Source organism: Lineus longissimus, chromosome 9 (genome assembly GCF_910592395.1).
Source record: "Lineus longissimus chromosome 9, tnLinLong1.2, whole genome shotgun sequence".
NCBI classification, from domain to species: domain Eukaryota; kingdom Metazoa; phylum Nemertea; class Pilidiophora; order Heteronemertea; family Lineidae; genus Lineus; species Lineus longissimus.
Window position 1 is genome coordinate 12,915,468 of NC_088316.1, and position 21,012 is coordinate 12,936,479.

General features: G+C 42.6%; 1 protein-coding gene across 5 annotated transcripts; it reads left to right on the top strand.

Annotated features, from left to right (window-relative positions):
* Nucleotides 1–1,841: 1,841 nt before the first annotated feature.
* LOC135493872 (inverted formin-2-like) lies at nucleotides 1,842–20,585 on the top strand. Of its 5 annotated transcripts, XM_064781505.1 has the most exons (15): nucleotides 1,842–1,948; nucleotides 10,478–11,007; nucleotides 11,359–11,474; nucleotides 11,742–11,901; nucleotides 12,369–12,559; nucleotides 12,959–13,038; nucleotides 13,394–14,157; nucleotides 14,427–14,572; nucleotides 15,042–15,206; nucleotides 15,483–15,740; nucleotides 15,981–16,162; nucleotides 16,557–16,677; nucleotides 17,187–17,430; nucleotides 18,026–18,159; nucleotides 19,693–19,780. In XM_064781505.1, the coding sequence occupies exons 1-14, from the start codon at nucleotides 1,866–1,868 to the stop codon at nucleotides 18,151–18,153; spliced, it is 3,168 nt and encodes a 1,055-aa protein (XP_064637575.1). In that variant the 5' UTR covers nucleotides 1,842–1,865; the 3' UTR covers nucleotides 18,154–18,159; nucleotides 19,693–19,780. The 5 variants fall into 5 exon arrangements, with proteins under 5 accessions (XP_064637575.1, XP_064637574.1, XP_064637578.1 ...); XM_064781504.1 differs by lacking the exon at nucleotides 18,026–18,159 and having other exon boundaries at nucleotides 19,693–20,585; XM_064781508.1 differs by lacking the exons at nucleotides 1,842–1,948; nucleotides 18,026–18,159 and adding an exon at nucleotides 4,053–4,137 and having other exon boundaries at nucleotides 19,693–20,585.
* The last annotated feature ends 427 nt before the right edge of the window (nucleotides 20,586–21,012 follow it).

Below are 21,012 nucleotides of genomic sequence, written 5' to 3' on the forward strand. Positions count from 1 at the left end.
TACCTGCAAAATATAATGAGCAGCGTCATTGTCGTTTTGTTCCGCATTCGGTTCATACGAGTAACCTGATCATCATGCAGACACCAATTATCATATTGCAAGTAGTATCAGATTTTGTAAGTCGATCATGTCACACAGAACCATTATTTGGAAAAAAAGCTCTTGTGGTCGGATTTACTGCTCGTTGTTACCGGTGAAGCAGTTTAAAATGCCACACTTTAATAATAGCTTAAAAATAGCTTCGATCTCCAAGCGCCCATATGAGCAATTCTACGGAGTACCCGCTTCGAACGACTGGGAGCATTTGTTCTTGTTCAGGGGACCAAGTCTATCAATCTCACCCCCAAGTAGACCATTTTTCCGTTTATATTTCCTCAATTATGATGCATTTATGTACCCTAGGAACGGGATAAGTCTAGTAAAGCACTTTACAAACAAAACAAAACGCTCTCGTCTGAGACTGCATGGGCGATAAATGTATCTTAGTGACCTCTGAACCACTTTTCGACCAGGTCGGGGCTATAGAAAAAAATGGCCTTTTCGTGTTAGGCGAAATACTAAGGTCTGGTTACACAAACACCTTCAGTGCAGGTCTTCAGTGCATCAGAGATTTAAATTGCATTTTAAAATCCTGTGCTCTGAAGACACTGAATTAAAATTCAATTACAAATCTTTACAGCATTTTATCACACAGTGCATTCTCTGTATACTGTTCAAGGAACACGTTTTCAGTAGGCGTCAATCGTTACAGCGAACTCGCCGTTACAAATTAGCGACCATGATACTTGGAATAGGAAAGGCACATCTGATTGTTCATTGTATCTGTAATTGATTTAGGCCGCCGAGACGAAATTCCCGAATTGCAGCCAGCTGTGTGTGTTGGTATTCTGCGAGTTCTAATACGACTGCATGAATGGCCCCAGGTTGCATATAGCACATAGGCCTACAGTTTTCGCACTAACGATGAAGAGGAAATTGTACCAAGCATTTATCGCTGAAGGAAGTGTCTGCACAAAATTCAGTTATGGCGTTTAACTCACTAATTGGGTTGTGATTGCGAATATGAGCAATCAGGTGAAATTACTGAGTAGCCATTACTCAGATAACGGATGTGGAACTAAGGGGAACACTGTTGCATCAAAATCTGGACTGGAAGTGATCAGGGCTGGTTTGTTCAAAACCTTGATGTCTTTACCAGAGTCGTTAGTCTTAACGTGACAAATTTTGATAGGACTAACTGAAAGAGAAAAAGTCGTTGTAGGCTACTTAACAGCGCAACCGTAAGGGATAACGTGTATTGTGTACTTTTTAACAACCGGGTCCAGGGAGACATTGTGCAGTGTACTAATATTTTTAAAGCCACGCAATATGGTACTGCGAGAAATTCTTGTATGTTCTGGAATATTTCAAGAATAGTTGGTGAAGACAAAAGCTGAGTTAAACTCCTTTTAATGATGGAAGATAGCGAGGATGAAAATTCAGTAGGGTAAGCCATGTCATTTTCATCAGAATTAATTTTGAACGTGTACGACGGTGTAGTCATTGGCCAGAGCTAATGATTTAGGTATAATGACGAAAATATAAAATCTTAATTAAGCTTAATTGATTTTTGAATGATACTAAGTCATCCTGATCCATCACATCAATGACATGATTGTGTGCTAAGTTATAGGCTATATGACAATGGTCCACATATCTAAGCACACATTAAATCATACATACTGCATGTCCAAATTCAATACATCGACTAAAATACATATTTACTTTTTATTGGGATCTCCTTATAAAATACGTCTATGCATTATTTGGCTAAGTGTTTAAATTCTGGTCTAGGATATGGAAGGAAACTCCATCAACAATATAGTATGTCGTTTACAAAATACAGGTCCTATATCTACGTCAATCTTGAAACTGGACGCCAAGCACCGGCTTTCCATAAAGAGTTAAGGTTAGTTTTTTATTTGAAAGACTCTTGTTGTGTGTTACGTATCCATCTTCCATGACTGAGCGGTAATTTAAAGTATCGGGTTCATAAATTTTATTTTTATTTCACGAACAACGCCGATATACATGTACATAAATTATAGGAAGTGACTATTTGGCAAGCCCGACTTTATACCTAACAGCGACTTTTCTTGTCCTGAATGGAGAGCCCTCCGATTGGCTAATGTGTTGTAAAGTCTCCAGCTCGCCAAACAGGGTAGATTTTTTACCTGTTTGGCAAGTCCGGCTAGCCGAACAGGGTGGCTTTTTAGTGCTGTTTGGCAAGCGGCTCTCCAAACAGGACAAAAAAAAGATGCCTGTTCGGCGAGCGGCTTGCCAAATAAACCCGGCCTACATTATATACAACAGTTGTATCAGCCAATTTCCCGTTAATTGTTTCTACATCTAGACAGCGCCTCAATGTTATAAATTGAGACTCCCCCAGGCCTACCTGCAGCCTAATTTCTTTGATAATAGAAAAATGTCCGTCTTTTTCTGCAGTTTCATTATCACTTATCATGATTTCCATATTCCGCTACAAGCTGGTAATGGACGTTTGGAAGTCGCCAAAATGTGGCCATCGCCAAGCTTTTAAACACTAATTTTGAATGGCGCTTCTTCCCGTTTGGCACGCGACACACTTAGGCCCGCGTCAATATGCTTGAAAAACGCACGATGAAACCAATGAAGAAACTGAACTTTTGAACTTAAAACATTGCTTCTTATAAAATGTTAGTACGTGTAAGGAAATGTGGTACAATTAGTGCCTTCGGAGTCAATGTGTACTTTGATAAACACGTACTGTCGGGGAAATAATTGTACCTAGGCAATAACTGTACCTTACCAACTCCGCTACCCGATATCTTCAATAGTTTCAAAGGCGATGATAAAAAGTGTATTGGTTGTCATACATGTACTTGTAGGTACATGTAAAGGTGAATTAAGGCCTTGGCTAATTGTACAGTTTTGCAGAGGTCAATATAAGTGATTATTTCCCTTGGTCTGAAATTACTCGCAATTTGTTCCAATCAGAAATGTCTCGATGGACATAGCCTAATATTGAGGCCAATTCCTAATTTTTAACTTCGTCAATACTCATCATCGCCAATGATCATTACTTTGAATATATGTCATGATATCGTCGTCATGACTTTGTTCATGTGACAATATCATGGTCGTTAATGTTAACATGCCATGATATTTAGTTTTATGATAGTTTATTAGTCAAATATATATTACACATACGACTGGGCCGACACAAAGGGGCCAATGTCTTGACATTTGCATCGGTTAAATCCTCATCTGGCGGTTCAGAGTTGTCGGAGAGGGCATCACCGAATAATTATTACTCGGTGAGTGAGGACACCGTTCAGGCTTTGAGTAAGATTCAATGTTTTCGACGCCGCGCTTGTCCATCACGGTGCAAAATCCCCTCTAAAATTCTAACCTACTTAATAATTGGTTTCTCGATGGATTCAAAACCCCTTTCTTCTAAAATTTCACAGATGACTGATATCAGGACATGATTTAGTATGTAATTGGCCAGAAAATATCCTTACATCTTCATAGTTGAGTGGTCTCGTAATATATACATTGCGTATATTCGAGCATTGTTAGTTCTTTGGTACCATACCTGGACACGAAACGAAAGCAGACTGAGGTACATGTTACAATCCAATTTACTTTTGAAGAATTCCCACAAATATTTTTTGACGAGTCGTCCTGACCGGGGTCAGATAGGCGAAGGCAACTCCAGGCGAGAACCGACGGTCACGACATGGATTTTATTATCAAAAGCGCTGTCGAAACCAAGCACCCTATGGGGCCAAGACCAATGAAACAATCGAAATATTTGTATGGCTACTTATAATTACAAAGGATTTATTAACGCTTTTCTATACTGTCTCGGAAGTGGAGTGGCCTTTGCCTATCTGACCCCGGTCAGGACAACTCATCAAAACCTATTTGTTGGAATTCTTGAAAAGTAAATTCTTGATGGATTGTTATTCCTTGTTGAAAAACTTGCAATATATTGATAGTTTCATTGATAGTAGCATTTAGTACGAGAAAGACAGTGTGCTTCGTCTGATTTCGTGGCAATGGGACGAGCCTCAGCTAAGGGAAAAGGATGTTTCCCTTGCTGGAAACGAAGAGGTAAGCGTAAAAAGCTCATCAGGTTCAAGAATTCTTCTCGGGGGAGGTTCCAAGTGTATACATGTAGCAATCGCAGCAGCAGTTCCAGACATGCGCCTGTTTTTCCGAAGGCCTCCCCAGGAAGTTTTGAGACCGTACAGAACCAAGTTCCAAGCATCTCAGCATCAAACGGGAGTGCACTGACGGTGGTGACTTTTAGTGAAATTGAAACAGAGCAGTATAATAGACTGCGTAAACAGACCGTCCTGAAGCAGGGGTGTTGATGTATTCTCCAAGATGAGGGCCAAGCCGAAACTGCGAGCGCCTCTAAATAAAGGAAAATATCCTACACTGTAGGCTATGCAAACGGTAAATTTGCCCTTTTTCTGGAATCTGCGAAAACTTTTCATTTTTGTCAGGAGTCAATAAATTCGGGTGGAGGCGGCTCGGTCCTCTGCCCTTCCCCCCTTCGGCGAGATTTGCTATAAAGCAAGACGAGGAATGTGTAAGCTGGGTATACACTCACGACGATCACCAGCCGTTGCATTTCAAGATGTCGACAACACTGAACCGACAAATCGTGTGAGATATAATATTAACAGGGTGGCATTAAAAACTGATCCGAGATTCAAATAGAGAATTTAGACGCCTTTGGTCACTTTAATAAAGTCAAAAAGTGCGCTTGCGAATTCTTTACGATACTTGTACATGTACAACTATGTGATCATGTGTTATTTTGGCAACATTTACTCGATCAATTGCGGTGGTTTGATATTTTCATAGCACAGTCGTGAAATGTATACTTCTTGTAGTACATGTACATTTCATGACAGAATTCTCGTGCAATTTATATAACGTGTGACGGGCAGGACACTAGTGTTCATCAGAACCCTGCACTGTGGTGATTTTTTTTCTTATATTGTTACAATTGTGTTGAAAAAATTGGTATTGAATTCGGAAAGCATATTACACAGGGCTTTTTGTACATGTTTAGACTATCATATGATATGCCGAATTTCACTGTGGATAATTCTGATTGTTCATGGAGTATAAATAGCCAATTATAATACATGCAATATATGGCACCCCAAGAGGCCTCTTCAAAATGGCACCCGATACCAATATTCACAAGGACGACTTGTAATATGCCGAATGTCACTGAGGGTAATTCTTATTCAGGGCCCAGGTGGCTTTTGTGGTGCACAGACTGTAATACCATACCACATGTAATCACACAATTAAATATTGCTTTTGAACTCCCTTCTGCGAGAATTGATATACAACCGCGTAACGTTGCAGCATTGCCCCAGTATTACTGAGGCAATATTATTGTGATATATTCGCCATGATACATAATGTGTCTATAGAATTTCATGTTCGAGACCATTATGTTGCCAGAGAAGCCATTGTAATCAGACGTCATATAATGTTGCTGCCAAACATATCACACATATACATCACCGAAGTCCAGAAACATATTTTTGGTTTACCAACAGAGCTCACGGTCAAAGGAAATAGGCGGTGAACATTATTGTGTAAAGTTTCGACTTTTTCATTCCAACAGGCCCAATTTGTGACTATAATATGCTGGATTTCTGGATAGGTTTAATTTCCTCAATGATATCATTCCAAAACAAAACCGACAGAACCCAATTTGGACTAATTTGCCATCTGGACATGGACGGTGATGTTGGCAGATACTCCAGTACGCACATAAGACTGCTTCGTTAATTTTGGGGCATGGACCAACGACGATTCATCGAAGGACATGTCATCTAGACCATTTGGCTACTTTTTGTTTGACTTTTAGTTAAATATTCTCGGGGGTTCATGTCAAAAGAAACAGACAGCCTTATAGTAGGAGTACATGTAGTTTAAAATTTTCGATTTCATCACATGCACCCACGTTCTGACTTTAGCTTCACTACCTAATCATTTCTAGAAGGTTTTTACTCTCAACTATATCATTTCCATATGGAAACATTTGGATAACCCAAGTAGTACTACTTTGCTACGTGTCTAGACCAGAAATATGATGTTGACAATCATACTTTTAATCATGGCATAATTGACCACTGAATATATCAGCTCCATTGCCTAATTGCTATGAACTAGAACTGAATCGGAGTACCACTGCAGCAAATATTTCGGCTCTCTTGTGATAAATTCCCGTTTGGAGTACAATTCCATTGTCAGTTATTTGACGATGTACCAATCATTCGCATGGACCTTTTGTCGTAGATAAGGATGTTTAATGACAAAAACAGTTCATGTTATTACTTGGGTGTAAAAAAGGTTGAACGTACAAGTACATGGTAACATTGATTGAATCTTACGGCCGCTGTCAACCCGTAATTTGGATCGATACTCGTTCTGAGAGTCGAACAGAGGACTATTGATGCGGCATTGATTAGTAAAATCGGATCAGATAGATTCCCACGCCATGGGTTCAAGAGCAAAATATTTCCTCTGCTGTGGGACCAAGCATTCGAAGCGGTCTAAGAGTGGGTGAGTGAGAGATTCATTTCCTAAAGACAGGGCTTCGAAATCTTTTTTTGTATTGGCTGTTTTAGGCTGCATGATGATATCAGTTTAGTGCATCGCAAATAAATTAGGAATCCGTGTTTCGAACTCGGTCGCATAGTTTCAAGAACTAGCTTCCGAAATTCCTGACTTATCATGATGCGACAGATAAACAACATCCTCTTTAACGAAACCTTTGTACATGTTTTCCGTTTGTCTTCTATTGGGAATTCCGATTGTACGACATTATATGTATATTTACATGACCATCATAATGAGGAAGTTCTTTTGTGTTAAACTAACTGAACTTAACTATAAACAATGGGGAGCCACGTTTTAAAAGACACGCACCCGAAAAATACGGTAATTTGATGAAACCAGTAACATTGCGCAGTTATGGCGGTGGGATGGTCCGATTAGCCTTTAGTATAGGGCCTAGTGCCTATCTGCACACTAAACAGGTAAACAAGGCCAGTGCTCACGGCTAACCTTCCGACAAGTTTTAAGCAGGGTCTATCTGGTCTCGAAATTCTCCCTGCAGTTGCATCCGAAGACCGAATGTACATTGGTCTTTTCTCAACTGAACCGAAACGTTCCAGGTCTCAATTGGCACATCCTCGAAAGACCGGTCAGTCGTATCCTCCTCCCCTCGCACACGTTCATACTGCGAGTGTCAGCCTGAACTTCAGGATACCCCTAGGCATACAAACACTTGTAGTGAAACCTTTGCAGAGAGTCCGGATGCCCCGTCGGTCCCCGGTGATAAGTCCATAACGACCAACTGCCTTTCGGGGTCATTATTGTTTCTGCAGCTTCAGCAAACGCTTTGGGAACTCCTTGCACGGCGGTGTGAAAGGATAATAGACACCTAGAGTTTAAGTCCAGCCTTTGGTGCAGCTTGGGGGTTGTTAGCAATATACATGTATCGTTATCACATGGAAAAGGGGATCTGCAATGTCTAAAAATAGGTCATTGGTAACATTTTGAGTAGGCTGCATGCTCTTAAATAAAACATTAAGTGATTTTCTTCGAATAGAACACATTCTGGCCTTAAATATGCATGATGATTGATCGTGACCGACCGAGTTCATGTTCGGCGAGTAATGTTTTCAAGAGCTAGCAGGCACCACGGACTGTTGATTGGCCAAATTGCCAGTTCAAAACGGAAGAGAAATAAGTTTTATGCAAATGCCCGGCCGTTATAAGCAGAGAATCGCTGCTTTAGCATAGACACAGCATGGTAGGCCTCTCCTCCTTGGAGACCTGTTCGATATGTCGGTGTTCTTCAGAATTCCTCGAGGGAAGAAAATTCGTTACCGCGAAAAGTGAGTAGGTCCATTTGCATATCTAGTTCCAATGTCACTCATACATGTACCCAAGAGGGAGTTTGGTTACTGGGTAGGTCGCATGGGTGCGACGAAGCTGGCTACTGACCCGTTTGCATAATTAAGGCTGACGCGCGTCCTCGTCACCGCCCCCCCCCCTCCGGCGGTCTTCCAATGTCACCTTGTTTGTGGCGATAACTTCGTGAAATCTCTTCGAAAGCATATCTGTGCTATAGCAATTGGCGGTATTTCCGTCGCAGATTTTAACAGTGTCAGTTAAAGTGAGTTTTCGTCCCTAAAAGATACGGATCTACATGTATAGCAATATAAGGATGATGGAGCCGTGCTAAAGACACCAAGTTGCATGTGTTGACATGGCTCAGTTGTATGCATCCCACTGGTAAGACATTTGCTAGTAGTGTCTGTTATGGCAAGGATGCCAAACGATAATGAAAGCAGTATTTCATTGAAGAAACCGTGACATGTTTTTTTCTGTATTGACCGGCCCCGGCCAATTTTGCGCTCCTCCTATATTTTTTGGAAGTAACATCATCGCGACAATCATCATCTCTGAGTGGGAGTGGGGGGGGGGGGGGGGGGGGGTTATTCATAGTCTCAACGGACTGGCTGGGGTAGAATTGCTTTTAACAGAAAGTTCTGGGTTCTTACTCCCAGATGCCAGCAACACTCATTGAATCTTCACTTTTTCTAGCCATGGCCTAAATCCCTCTTAAAAAGGGTTTATTCCCTGTAAGTGCTGTACATATAAGTATATACCTATCCAGTCAGTTTGAAGAAGAAGTACATGTAATGTTTTGGGGCTAATGTAAAATCAGAATATGTTTGTCTACATGGTTGCCCTTTCGAACCAGACCATTTTTTTAAAGTACATTTGATTCTGATCGTATGGCATGTCATAGTAGCTTGGTCAAGACAATTATTTCTGGTCTTTGATCACATTGGGTTTTGTTAACAAAAAAAATGAACAGTAACATCATCCCGTTCATGTTACCTAGGCCCAAAGACATGATACGAACTTTCGGCATGTGCGGTGTACCGTGGTTATCACATGGAAAAAGGGACCTGCAATATAAATACATGCAGGTCATTAGCACAATTTTGACCAGGCTGTATGCTCTTAAATAAAACATGATTTTCTTCGAATCGAACACTAAATATGCATGATGATTGATCGGGACCGATCCGAGTTCATGTTTTTGAGTGCTTGCATGCTTCACGGACTGTTGGTTGGCCAAGGTGCTAGTTTAAAAAGGTAGAGAATTAGGTTTTATGCGAATGCCAGGCCGTATTTGGCAGAGAACTGTATTGACACACCCGGCATGACGTAGGTCTCTCCTCCTTCGAAATGTCGGTGTTCTGCATTAGTGAGGTTTCGCAACGACCCGTTTAGGCCCTACGACGACGTTTATCTATTGTGTGAGTTTACCTGAACAATAGATAAACGTCGTCGAAGGCCCTAACAGGGCGGTTGCGAAACCTCACTATAGTTCCAATGGGTGAGGTCAAGTGTTTGAGTTACGGCGACAGTAATTGTAATGGTATAGTTAACTTTTACTATTACTACAAGATTTGTCCACCTCTCAAAAAGTAAAGTACACCAGAAGTTAACCACAAGTAAACTCAACTTTTACACTTTGTTAAAGTTAAAGTGTAGTTTACGCTGCAGAATATTTTCGCGAACGTGACCTATACTCTAAAAACTAGGGGTGTCTAAGTGCTTTTTGAAATACACGACTTGTATTAAAGTTTATGATTTGTGAATGTGAACGCAATGAGAAGAAAAGAGTCAGATCTATTTCTGAAAATCAGATATGGCAATTTCTTAGAAAATTGATAGCAATTATTTTATGTATTTTGCCAACGTATTTTTTTACTAGATTTTTTCAAGCAAAATGATATTTTTAAAAATGATTAAATTTTATCATGAAAAAACCCTTCTGTAACATTTGTTTAAAAAGATTGCATAAAACTCCAAACTGTTATGCAAAAATTCTTTGAAGTGATTGCATCGAAAGTTATCAACATGTAGGCCTATATGCCGACATTAAATTATCTTCAAGATGATTTAATTTTGGTATGTACCTGTCATGCTTGGTATGTGTGATGTCAAATATGTCAAAGAAATCAACAGATGAGATGATCATAATCATGGTTATCAGACAACTCAATAACAAGACATAGAAGAGAGTTTTTTCATTATTTGAATTTATTTTCCTTTATAAAACTGTATGTCAAACATCGAGGCATGTCTATTGAGGCGATGCATGATCGTACAAGTTTGAACAACTTGACGCGAAACAAATTTACGCTCGTTTTTTGCATACGTGTACACCTCGGTCAAAAGTGATTGAACATTTGAAATTTCCACATAATTATCAGCATCTTCATTCCAGTCAAACTTTCCTTACCGCTGAAATCCTAACCTCGTTGGTTATATTGGGATATTGTACATGAATGACATAGACAACCATCTCCTAATTTTATCATTTCAGATGTGCACCATACATCGTAGATGACGATAAACTTGATGAGAAAACGGGAAAGAAAAAGGGCCTTGCGAAGCAGGCAAACATTGACCTTGAAAAGCAGAATGATGCACCCGGGATCAAAGATGAATCCCAGGTCAAGTCCGCAAGGCCATTTGGAGCGCCGTTACGCGGGAAGTCGCTCTTTTTAGACAAGATCAACAAACGGGTGTTAAACCCGAGCTTCTCCGAAATCGACGTGAGTACGCCCGAGGTATGCGTGTCGCTTCTGCGGATACCCTCCGTGAAGACGCTCTCGGCAATGCGGAAGAAGATCTCCGAGGGCGGGGAGGACTGGCTGAAGAGGTTCCTTGAAGCTGGCGGGATCGAGGTGCTGTTGGAGTTGGTTGATACCATGGGGACACGCCGGGTCACGAATTTGTCGGACGCCATGTTGATGCTGGAGTGTGTGGCTTGCATCAGGGCGGTCATGAACTCGAAACAGGGATTGGATTACGTAATCACCAATCGTGAAATTACGAGGAAATTAGTGTCGGGTACGGTATGATATCAATATAATTAATAAACCACAATGAAATGTCACATTTTTTTTAACAAGCGTTATTATAAAGGTGCCAACAAATAAAATCTTTGCACGAATAAATTTGATTTATCAACTTTTATATCTTAAATACTTGTAGTTTATATAGAATTATTTACAAACGGTATTTGGCGGTAAGCTATATTAGGCCATCGGGCCACATATTGGAAGGACAGGTTATAAGAAGCCAATATCATTATGATCTCAGCTTTTAACTCATTTCAAGTGAAAAGACATATGAAATTAAGATATCTCACTAGAGGTGACTTTTTTTATCTTGTTTAAATTTTTTTTCTTGTATCTGCAGCTTTGGACACGGACAATGTGCTGGTGAAGAAGCAAGTGTTTGAGTTATTGTCCGCGCTGTGTGTTTACTCTTCAGAGGGGTATAAACTGGCACTGGAGTCGTTGGAAAGTTATAAAGCAAGTACATTGTATAGCCTGATCCTTACCGTGCATCGTCAGTCGAAGTGATGGTCACGTCCGTTGATGAAGTCGAAAAAATCCTCTCTCTGACTGTCGTGCAATTAAGTCACTGATGGAACACTTCTTGAGGACGCTGCTAAACAGCATATTTCGGTAACGATTTGCGGCGTGTTGAAAAAAACAAGTTGAAAGGAAAGATGTCATTGATAATATTATATCAAGTACTGCTTCCCTCTTAACATTTTATCGATGGCTCTCTTTTAGGTTTCTAAGAAGCAGCGCTACCGCTTTAGCCTGATCGTACATGAGATGAAACATGCCGAATTGTTGCCGTACAGGGCGACTCTACTGGCCCTCATCAATTGCATCATTGTGGGGACGGAGGAGCTAGAAGAGAGAGTGCGACTGAGGAACGAATTCATTGGTAAGGCTGTCAAATTATTCTTTCTATGAAGGATGGACCGGCTAAATTGCACATTATAATAATGCTCTGCGCCGGGAAATCATCTTTTAGGATGCACCAACAACTTTCATCAATGACTAACCCAATGAATGGGGGAAAGACAGTTTGTGTAGCGGCAACTTTCCCTAGTCATGTACCCGCTAGACATTTCTCGGGAATGTCTCGATTCTCCAGCAGTGGAATATATAGATGCATGGTCAATCTGGTAAACTTTATCCGCAATCAACTGTCCAGGTCGACAGAGCCTTTCAACCAGGATCGCGCATACGCGCACGGGAATGGGTAGTAGCTCACTGGGTTAACCTTCGTTGAATCTTCCATCAATGGAGGTTGTCGCAAAAACGAACAGAAATGAGGCTGGTGAAAGTGACTTAAATGTAATTCCGAGTCCATATGCAAACTCAACGCTTCCTAAAACTTTTCACTAGCGCTCGACATTCTCGACGTCCTCTCACTCATCCGCGAGAGCAGCGAGAACGGCGAGGAAGAATTCGACCTCCAGTATGAAGTGTTCTTCGATGAGAAGCAGATTGATGATGATGCCGTTGGCGAGAAACAGAAGGACACGGTAGTGGACATCTACAGCCACAAAGCTATCTTCGATGCGATATATCAAAATGTTAGTCAGTTGATACTACGTTCTACATGTACATGTTTCTACCAACTATCTGTCCCGCAGACATTGGGGCGACCCTGTACAGTTGACTACCTGGCACCATAGTTGTCGTAAAATGTAATTTTATCCACGTATTATAGAACTACATGTATTACTGGAAAATTCAGTCCTCGCGTCCTATCACAACGTAACGAGTTCTGCTTCTGTGTCCAAGTACCCAATCAATCACTATATCACTTCCCGTCAAATAAACAAATCCGAAGGTTGAAGTATCATTACAGTCAAAGTGATAATATTTTAAATGAAATTTGATTAAGCTCCATTTCTCTTTTCTCTCACTAACGTGATCAGTAGATTACACGCCTATACACGCTCTTTAAATCTCCGTTATATTTTCTTCAGGTGCTCAACAAACCGCTGGAGACAGTGTTCCTCTCTGTTCTACAAACTCTCTTCCAAATAGACACAGACGGCGATAAAAGGTATGTGCCATCATTACTGTGTCCCAGCAGAAGGTACTCCGTCAATTCAAGAAGAAGACCTGAATACACATGTGCACCCATTTGGAACTTCAAGAGGTATTCCTTCTGCACCTCCTTCCACGCGGTGTAACGAAGTCCGCCGCGTCGTGGTTTCCGGCAAAGTCCGAAACTTGAGTGCATGGATGATGCGCAGCTTGAACCTCGACATCCCACATCAATAATTGCCGACAAAGTAATTATTCGGACTCGTAAGGGATCTGCTGCGGAGTGCTTTTCAATTCATTCTAATGAGAACCTCCATACCTGCCTCTCGTTTTGTCTCTGATCATTGTTGAATTAAAACATTCTGTTCCAGTGAAGACATATGGAAGTTTGTGGATACCATCCTCCGCCGATCTAAACTTACAGAAACAAAGGAAGACCGAGATCTGTTATCTGAGAAACTCGCCAAAATCACCAAGGAAGGTTTAAGAGGACTGGGTGAAAAGAACTCACAAACGGACTTAACGGCAATAGGTAATGAACTGTTTACAAAGTGTACGAAATGTGAGAAACTACAAGAGGAAATTGTGACGTTGAGGTCCAGGGCTGTTTCTGCGTCGGCCTTGATAGGGATGACACCGCCTTCCACACCCCCGGGTTCAGGACCAGCGTCTGTGCCCCCTCCTCCGCCACTACCGCCTGGAGTCGCCGGTTGTCCCCCTCCTGCTCCACCACCACCTGCAATCGGAGGCGGACCACCTTTACCTCAGGCTCCACCTCCACCAGCGATTGGAGGTGGTCCACCTCCACCGCCACCACTTCCAGGAATAGGAGGAGGTCCTCCGCCGCCTCCACCTCCACCAGCGATTGGAGGAGGTTCCCCTCCACCACCACCACTTCCAGGAATAGGAGGAGGTCCTCCGCCGCCGCCACCACCACCTGGGATTGGAGGTGGTCCTCCTCCGCCACCACCTCTGTCCGGGGTAGGAGGTCCACCCGGTCCGCCACCACCGCCTGGGGCATTCCAGGCACGAGCTGCACCAATGAACAGAAAAATGTCGGCCATTCTTACTCCGAAACCGAGTATGAAGATGAAAGTCATCAGCTGGTCAAAAGTTCCTGCTCATAAGATAGCTGGTAAGTAAAACTTCATGCACGTGACAATACTGGAAGTAAGAAAAGAATTTCAAATGACACCAAAATCGATGAAGACGATGAGTCGACTTGGTGACATGAGTTCAATCAACATTCCTTTCCCCTCTTGGTCGTCTGCAGGACGGTCTAGCATAGTTAACACCTTGCATAAGTCCCAACAACCTCCCAACGGCGGCGAATTCTCAAATAAACTACACGCCATCGAAACCTACTTCAGTCTTGCATTTTACATTTCCTTCTCGCACTTTTAGCGGCGAAGAACAGTGTTTGGAAGATCGTCAATGAGATCCCTGACCCAGTAACGCCACCTTACGAGACGATAGAGAAACTTTTCTGCCAAAATGTGCCGCAGCCAAAGGAAGCTAAGAATCCGTCAGTAAAGAAAGCACCAACGCAGGTTTGTAAGCAGCATTGGCAAAACGAGATGATGATATTGTAAACAAGGATACGTCAGAGCGACCACCTGCATAGCATGGTTGGTTGGGAGGCCGGAGTTGCGACGATCGAGCATCGCCGCGACCAAGCAAGCTTCTCACTTACCCAGCCCCCTGTTAGGATTTCCATGTGTCCTATTTTGTACTTAGAACAGGATCTGCGAAATAGCAGAATACGATATCTTAAGTCACATCCTCACTATGGCGTATTGAGGGTGACCCTAATGCTGCCAAATGCGGGACACAAATTGAGATGGTCGAAAATGTAGGTAGAATACCGCAAGTGTATCAGTAGGAATACTCTCGACGAACACTTCCAGTAACGTTGGTGCCATTTGTGTCATGATGTGTCTTTCGTCTGAATTGGTAGTTGGCACATTTCTGTAATGCTCGTCTTGGATAAGTAAGCGGAAGTTTTTTTTCTTTTCCCAGGTGAACCTTCTTGACGCAAAGCGCAGTATGAATGTTAACATCTTCCTGAAGCAGCTGAAGGACACGAATGAAAACATAGTCAACATGATCAAGTCTGGTGACGAGACGAAGATAGACGTTGACCGGTTGAAGCAAATGTACAAGTTACTTCCAGAATCTGATGAGGTAGGTTTGACTTACTGTCAGAATGGGGAGGGGGCGCACGGTGGTGTGATGGTTTGATGGTGTTGAGCTAAGAATGCCGCACCGATTCTCAGAAGGAAGGGTCTGGTGGTAAGGATGCTGAATGAAGACATGACTTGCCTGCGGTCATAAGCGAAGTGTCTTTCCTCACTGGCTCTAACTGGCAATAAAATTATCGCAAGCTTAAGCATTAGCCCCCTCATTCATTTCGACAACTCGAACGATTCTATCAAATTACAACATCTCAATTGTTCATAGGTCGAACTCCTCAAAAACTACGATGGCGACAAAGAGAAACTTGGCACCGCGGAGAAGTTTTTCGTGGCGCTGATTGGCTTACCGGGGTATAAAATGCGGCTGGACGGGCTCATGCTAAAATTCGACTTCCAGGCAACGATGGAGACCCAGAAGCCGAATATTGACGCCATCATCGAGGCGTCAAAGGGAATACTCGTGAATAGATCTATGCAGGAGTTCTTGAGATTCGTTCTTCACACGGGGAACTTCATTAACAGCGTAAGTTAGACACTCAAGGTGATACGGAACCAAAACAAACAAATCGTCAAGGTATCAAATCAAAGCGGTGGTCCGTACCTGTCCTCTCGTGTTATTGCCAGTCGTCTTTATCTTACGGTAAAAACCTCAAGTGAGGCGAGTTTTTTTCATAAACCCTGTTTTTGATGGTTCGTCTACTTTCCATCCGCTTTGGCTATAAAGGCACTGAATTTTTCACAACACATGATCGTTATTCTTCAGGGCGGCTATGCCGGAGACTGCGTTGGGTTCCGGTTCAGTTCGTTGGTGAAGCTGGCGGAGACTAGGTCCAACAAGCCTCGAATGAATCTCCTTCACTTCCTTGTTGATGAAGCGGAAAGAGGCAAGAAAGACATCTTGTCGTTCGCAACTGATTTGAAGCAGCCACTCAACGCGGCGGCAAAGTGAGTCGATATCTTTTTTTAACGGCCAAGAAACCATCCCTTTGAGTTTTGGGTTTGAATTTTGCCAATCTACCGTGTTCTTGCAACATCCAAGCAGCTCTGCACAACAATTAACATCACTGTAGTGGCTGGTTAGAGCAAGGATACCTTCGAACTAATTGTTCTTAATCAAAACTTCTCTGTCTCCGTAAATCAGACTGTGTCATTTTTCCTCGAAATCAAAAGAATTACGATCAAAGTGTCGCAACAGGCTCAAGTGCTGTCTACATGAATTTCCTGAAGTTTGCTGTGTCTACTCAAAGACAACATTTTCGCTACTTGATTACATGGTTGTCATAGTTAGCATGTATGACCAAACTTCATGTACATGAGGAACTTATGCTTTTTTCCACAGACTTTCGACCGACAACATCAAATCAGAACTGAAGCAAGTGAAGACCACACTTTCTAAACTTGAAGACCAGGTGAAGAATGCACAGGATGATATCAAAGAACAATTAACGCAATTCTTGCAGGTAAGAAAAAGCGTGATGCTACTTAACATGTTTTAATGAGCATCATGGCAATCACGAATATGAAAGTGGTTGCAGTAAGGGCTACACTGACACATTCATTGTCAGAGGTTACCGTAGTCGATCAAACGCCACCCTCTACGTCCACTTGCTACGGATTTCACTCAAGCTTGAGTAGTGGTTCAGAACAGAAGCCATAAACAGGGTGATCAAGTTAAACAGCCAGGCCCTGTGGTTAAGTTGTCCGTGCCATGCACATTAGACTGCTGTCCATGCGATTTGGCAATAGTCTACGCCTTACAACTGGTCAGAAAAAACTTGATCCTTGAACTCCAAGCGTTGTTACGAAGTTCTCGCCCTCAAATGTTAGTTGTTAGTTAATGTTGATTAAGTTAATGTTAGTTAATTGAAGATGCACTGAGGGTATTTGTGTCGGAAGACAGCCATACCGACGGACGGACTCATAAAAGTTATACTCACACAATTTCAAGTAGAGACACATTCCATTTTAGGGTGCTAGGGTCGAGATGGAAAAGGTAGAGGAAAGGTTAGAGGAAATAGAAGAACTCAAGGGAAAGTTAGCCAAACATCTGTGCGAGCAAGAGTCCTCCTTCAGACTTGAGGAGTGCATTCAGACATTCAACTCCTTTGTTGACAAGGTCGTGATTTGTCAGAAAGAAAACGAACAACGGCGGATTCAGGAAGAAAAGGCTGCGCTTAGAAAGAAACAGCAGGAAGAGACGCGGAGGGCGAAAAGTAGGTTATGCTCAGAACATGCTTTTTAAAAATGTACTTACCAAATAATCTACACTTAAAATATAGGCCATGTTCTACATAGGCTACATATATATTATCCTGTCAAAGAAACTGGCCTGTTGCTATTCGCAGTAAAAGAGACAAAGTACGATCAGACGGCTCAACCTAAAGCCATGGGCGATCACTGATGATCGTACCAACGCCGAAGGGTTATACAGTTGGCTCTGTGACGTTTCTTTACCTTAGCATTTACGACCTCACTTTTGCTACGACACTTTTCAGCTGGCATTGATGTATTAGGTAAAAGAGTTCAATCAGCTTTACGTCGGTGTTTTTTTCTGACTTTTGAACATTTTTTATTCACCAACTTTTTGCCCAGTATTAAGCTTATTTTTTTCTTGTCGCATGTGGGAGCAGCACTCATTTCGCCCTACGCAGCATGCAGACAGAGGACATGGCGAATATTTTGATATCACGGTCTCATTGGTCGTTGCCCCCCCCCCCCCCCGATCACGGTCATACTGGGACACACAACTTGCTTATTATCGTTCAAACATGTGTCATCATCTTTCACCACAAAGCTCCATCATTACAGGTCATTCTGCTCCGCCAAACTCCGAACGGACCTTGGACAACCTCCTCTTGGACATCAAGCGCGGAAGGCGTGTCCGGAGGAAGACGTTGTTCAAGGCGGCGTCCAATCTCGTCCTTGACGAATATTGAATACAGGTCAGGTATCTGCGTGTAAAGATGTAGCCTATGTCATAACTGTGACGCACTTGCCTTTAACTCCGATGTATAAATCCCTGGGCGACATAGTCCATTCATGGCTTCGAAAATCCGGTGGAAATCAGGGCCGAGTGCAGGGCCGGAGAAGCGAACATTAACCTCTCATTTCCTCAGGATGGGCTTTGAAAGAAAAGAGAAAGCACTGTTTGTAACTGGATTTCAAGTCCCTTTGGAATGCGTCCAGAATTGCATGAAAGTGCCACGAGGTGTTGCTGCCTCTGATCGAACCACTTATTGTGCGGCCGTTACAAGTCTGAACTAGGTCATTACTGCGTGTTGTCACAGTAAGCATTTATGACGACCTCGAAACCTCTGAGTGGTTTCAGGTCGCATGGCTGTGCTATTATCGCCCGACGGAGGCCGTCATTTACATCGTGTGACATCGCGAGGTGATCTGTGAGTACACTGAGTTTCACTCACACAGCCGCTACTGACGCATACTGACCAGTCTTTACAGTGAACTCAGCTTGAAACCAACTTTTGCCTTAAAGTGAATTTTACACGATCAGCATTTTACCCTACTTTTACATTTTTTTCACCGCCCACGAAAATGCACCTTCCTCATTTCTTGTTCAAAACCCCTCCACAGACATGTTACATGTGTACACATATAGCTGGAATCGGCCTACTGAACAAGTGGACAGTTTCGTTGAGGAATTCACTCATGGAATTCCACAGTTATAACTCAAAGCACCGCGGCTTTGGCAGTGACTGAGGTGCATGCAGGAAATCGAGGGTCATTTTTGCACTGTATTGCTCGTGCGAAATTCACTTTAAGCCACGAATGGACGTATCTCAACCCTGATGGTCGTAATGATCTATGAACCTTTCTTCGCACATCGGCAGAACCTTTTTTTCATCGCTTTTATGCAGTAGCTCGGCCGCTGTACCTCCCACCACATTATCAATAAGCTCACGACATTTGTAAAATGGCCTATCCTTTTTGCTTGGCAGTCCGTAGCGATCATACCTTTCTGATCAAAACTGAGAAGAACCTTCGGTTTGCAATTGCCACGCGGGATTTTGTCTCCTCTTGTAAAAAAGCTACGTGTAGTACATGTATTCTATTGCACCCTATAGCCCGTGGGCTACACATTTCTTTACAGGTGTCAGTCTGCTCTCCGTTGCTATATGTGGTAAACTGGTGTATCCCCTGACAAAATTGCTGAAAAAATAATTTTTATGGACGACGGTTTTTCAAGAGTTTACTGATTCGTCGTGCTATGCGTGTACCTTAGAGAATTACATTAGTGTTCGAAGGTGCAATACTAAGCATTAGCCGATTTACGATGTCGGGTAAATGATTTCGCGCAAGATTGATGACACCACAGACCTTCGTACATCGTACATGCATGTACAACTGCTGAGGCATTTCTTCACGTTTCCCTGCTCCTGTCTTTTTTGTTCCATAGCCATCGGAATAGACGATCGAAAATTTGAGTTGCTGAAAATGTTCCCTTTTGTCAATTTCAGGTGTGGACCTTGGGATCAGTGATGGATCATCTGACAATATCGTGGATAATCTGCTCCGAGATATCAAGCGAGGCAAACGCGTTAGTAGAAAGAAGGCGTTCAAGGCAGCCGGAGATATCCTCGAGGGTGGATTTTGAGAGACCTGAGGCCCGCGCGGAATGCATAGGTCGGGATTATGTATTAATTATAAACGAAAGAGACCGGTGTGAAAGTGAATTTAGTCTTTCCAACAGAATAGTCCTATCCTATCGCTCGATGACGGCCTCATTGCTGAATAGAAGGCCACGGTCTTCCAATAAAATAGTTACATGTATATTGCAAAATTATATTGGCATTGGAATGTAGAACACATTGTGGTTGTGGATTATTTTACACGACAAAAAAACGGAATTTTATTAAATAAAGGGTCGGTTTAGAGAGGGCCATTCCAAGTGATGTATTGCCGTTCTTTATTACGTTTCGCGCCGAAGTACATGTATATATTACAGGAAGAAAGCTACGGCGGCTAATTTCGCAGTCCAGCATGCTATATTTTTGGAAAAGAATAGTGTTTATAATTATTATACTATTTTGAATTGCATACATGCATTTGTTCTAAGTGCACTGATGACATCTGAACATCTTCACAATGGCAAACGAAATATCCGTATGGGCATTATCCATATGGAAAAGTTTCCTTCCCATATATTAGCGCCTCCGGATGTGCACGGTACAGGCGACACGCCGATCATGTCTAATGGTCGTGACGTCAGGTTTAGGCTTGGCCTCATCATTTAATGCTCATGGAGCAGTTTTATATTGTAATAAATGAAACTGTCTCAAACCGGTGAAGCATACATGTAGAGTGCATGTACGCAAGGGTATCGGATATTAAACGAGCTTCAAATATACAACTTTGTCTTGATTCATTCTACATCAGACTTGATTGAGACCAATAGGCTGTGTCAGAGCTCATAGAATCGGCGACAGAGACAGGGCTTGAGCCAGAGCAAGAGTCTTGGCCATAGTCTACAGAGCGACGCGAGGACAGGCCGGGCCAGGGCAGAGAGCCGGAACACTGAACAGACTAGGCTAGCGACAGGTGCCGAATCGACTCTCTACATACTGAACTACCAAGGGTAGGCCCCCCTATTGCATCCGTTGCCTCCACCAGGACAACTGCAAACCTCCCGGTGATCTTAGTGCCGATAGGCCTACGTGTGAAAACAAGCCTATGTCTGACTTGCACTGTGAATGGTAGGTTGAATGTGTCTCAAGCTCTGCTCCAGAGTAGGAACTGCCCTAAATGTGTACACTCTGGAGACAGGCCAAAACATGCTT

Bases quoted from the DNA above. Each gene is read 5' to 3' on its own strand.
- LOC135493872 (XM_064781504.1), top strand. From the start codon at position 1,866: ATGTCGTTTACAAAATACAGGTCCTATATCTACGTCAATCTTGAAACT. The intron at 1,949-10,477 runs GTTAGTTTTTTA...TTATCATTTCAG, and splicing joins GCTTTCCATAAAGAGTTAAG to ATGTGCACCATACATCGTAG. The intron at 16,678-17,186 runs GTAAGAAAAAGC...ATTCCATTTTAG, and splicing joins AATTAACGCAATTCTTGCAG to GGTGCTAGGGTCGAGATGGA.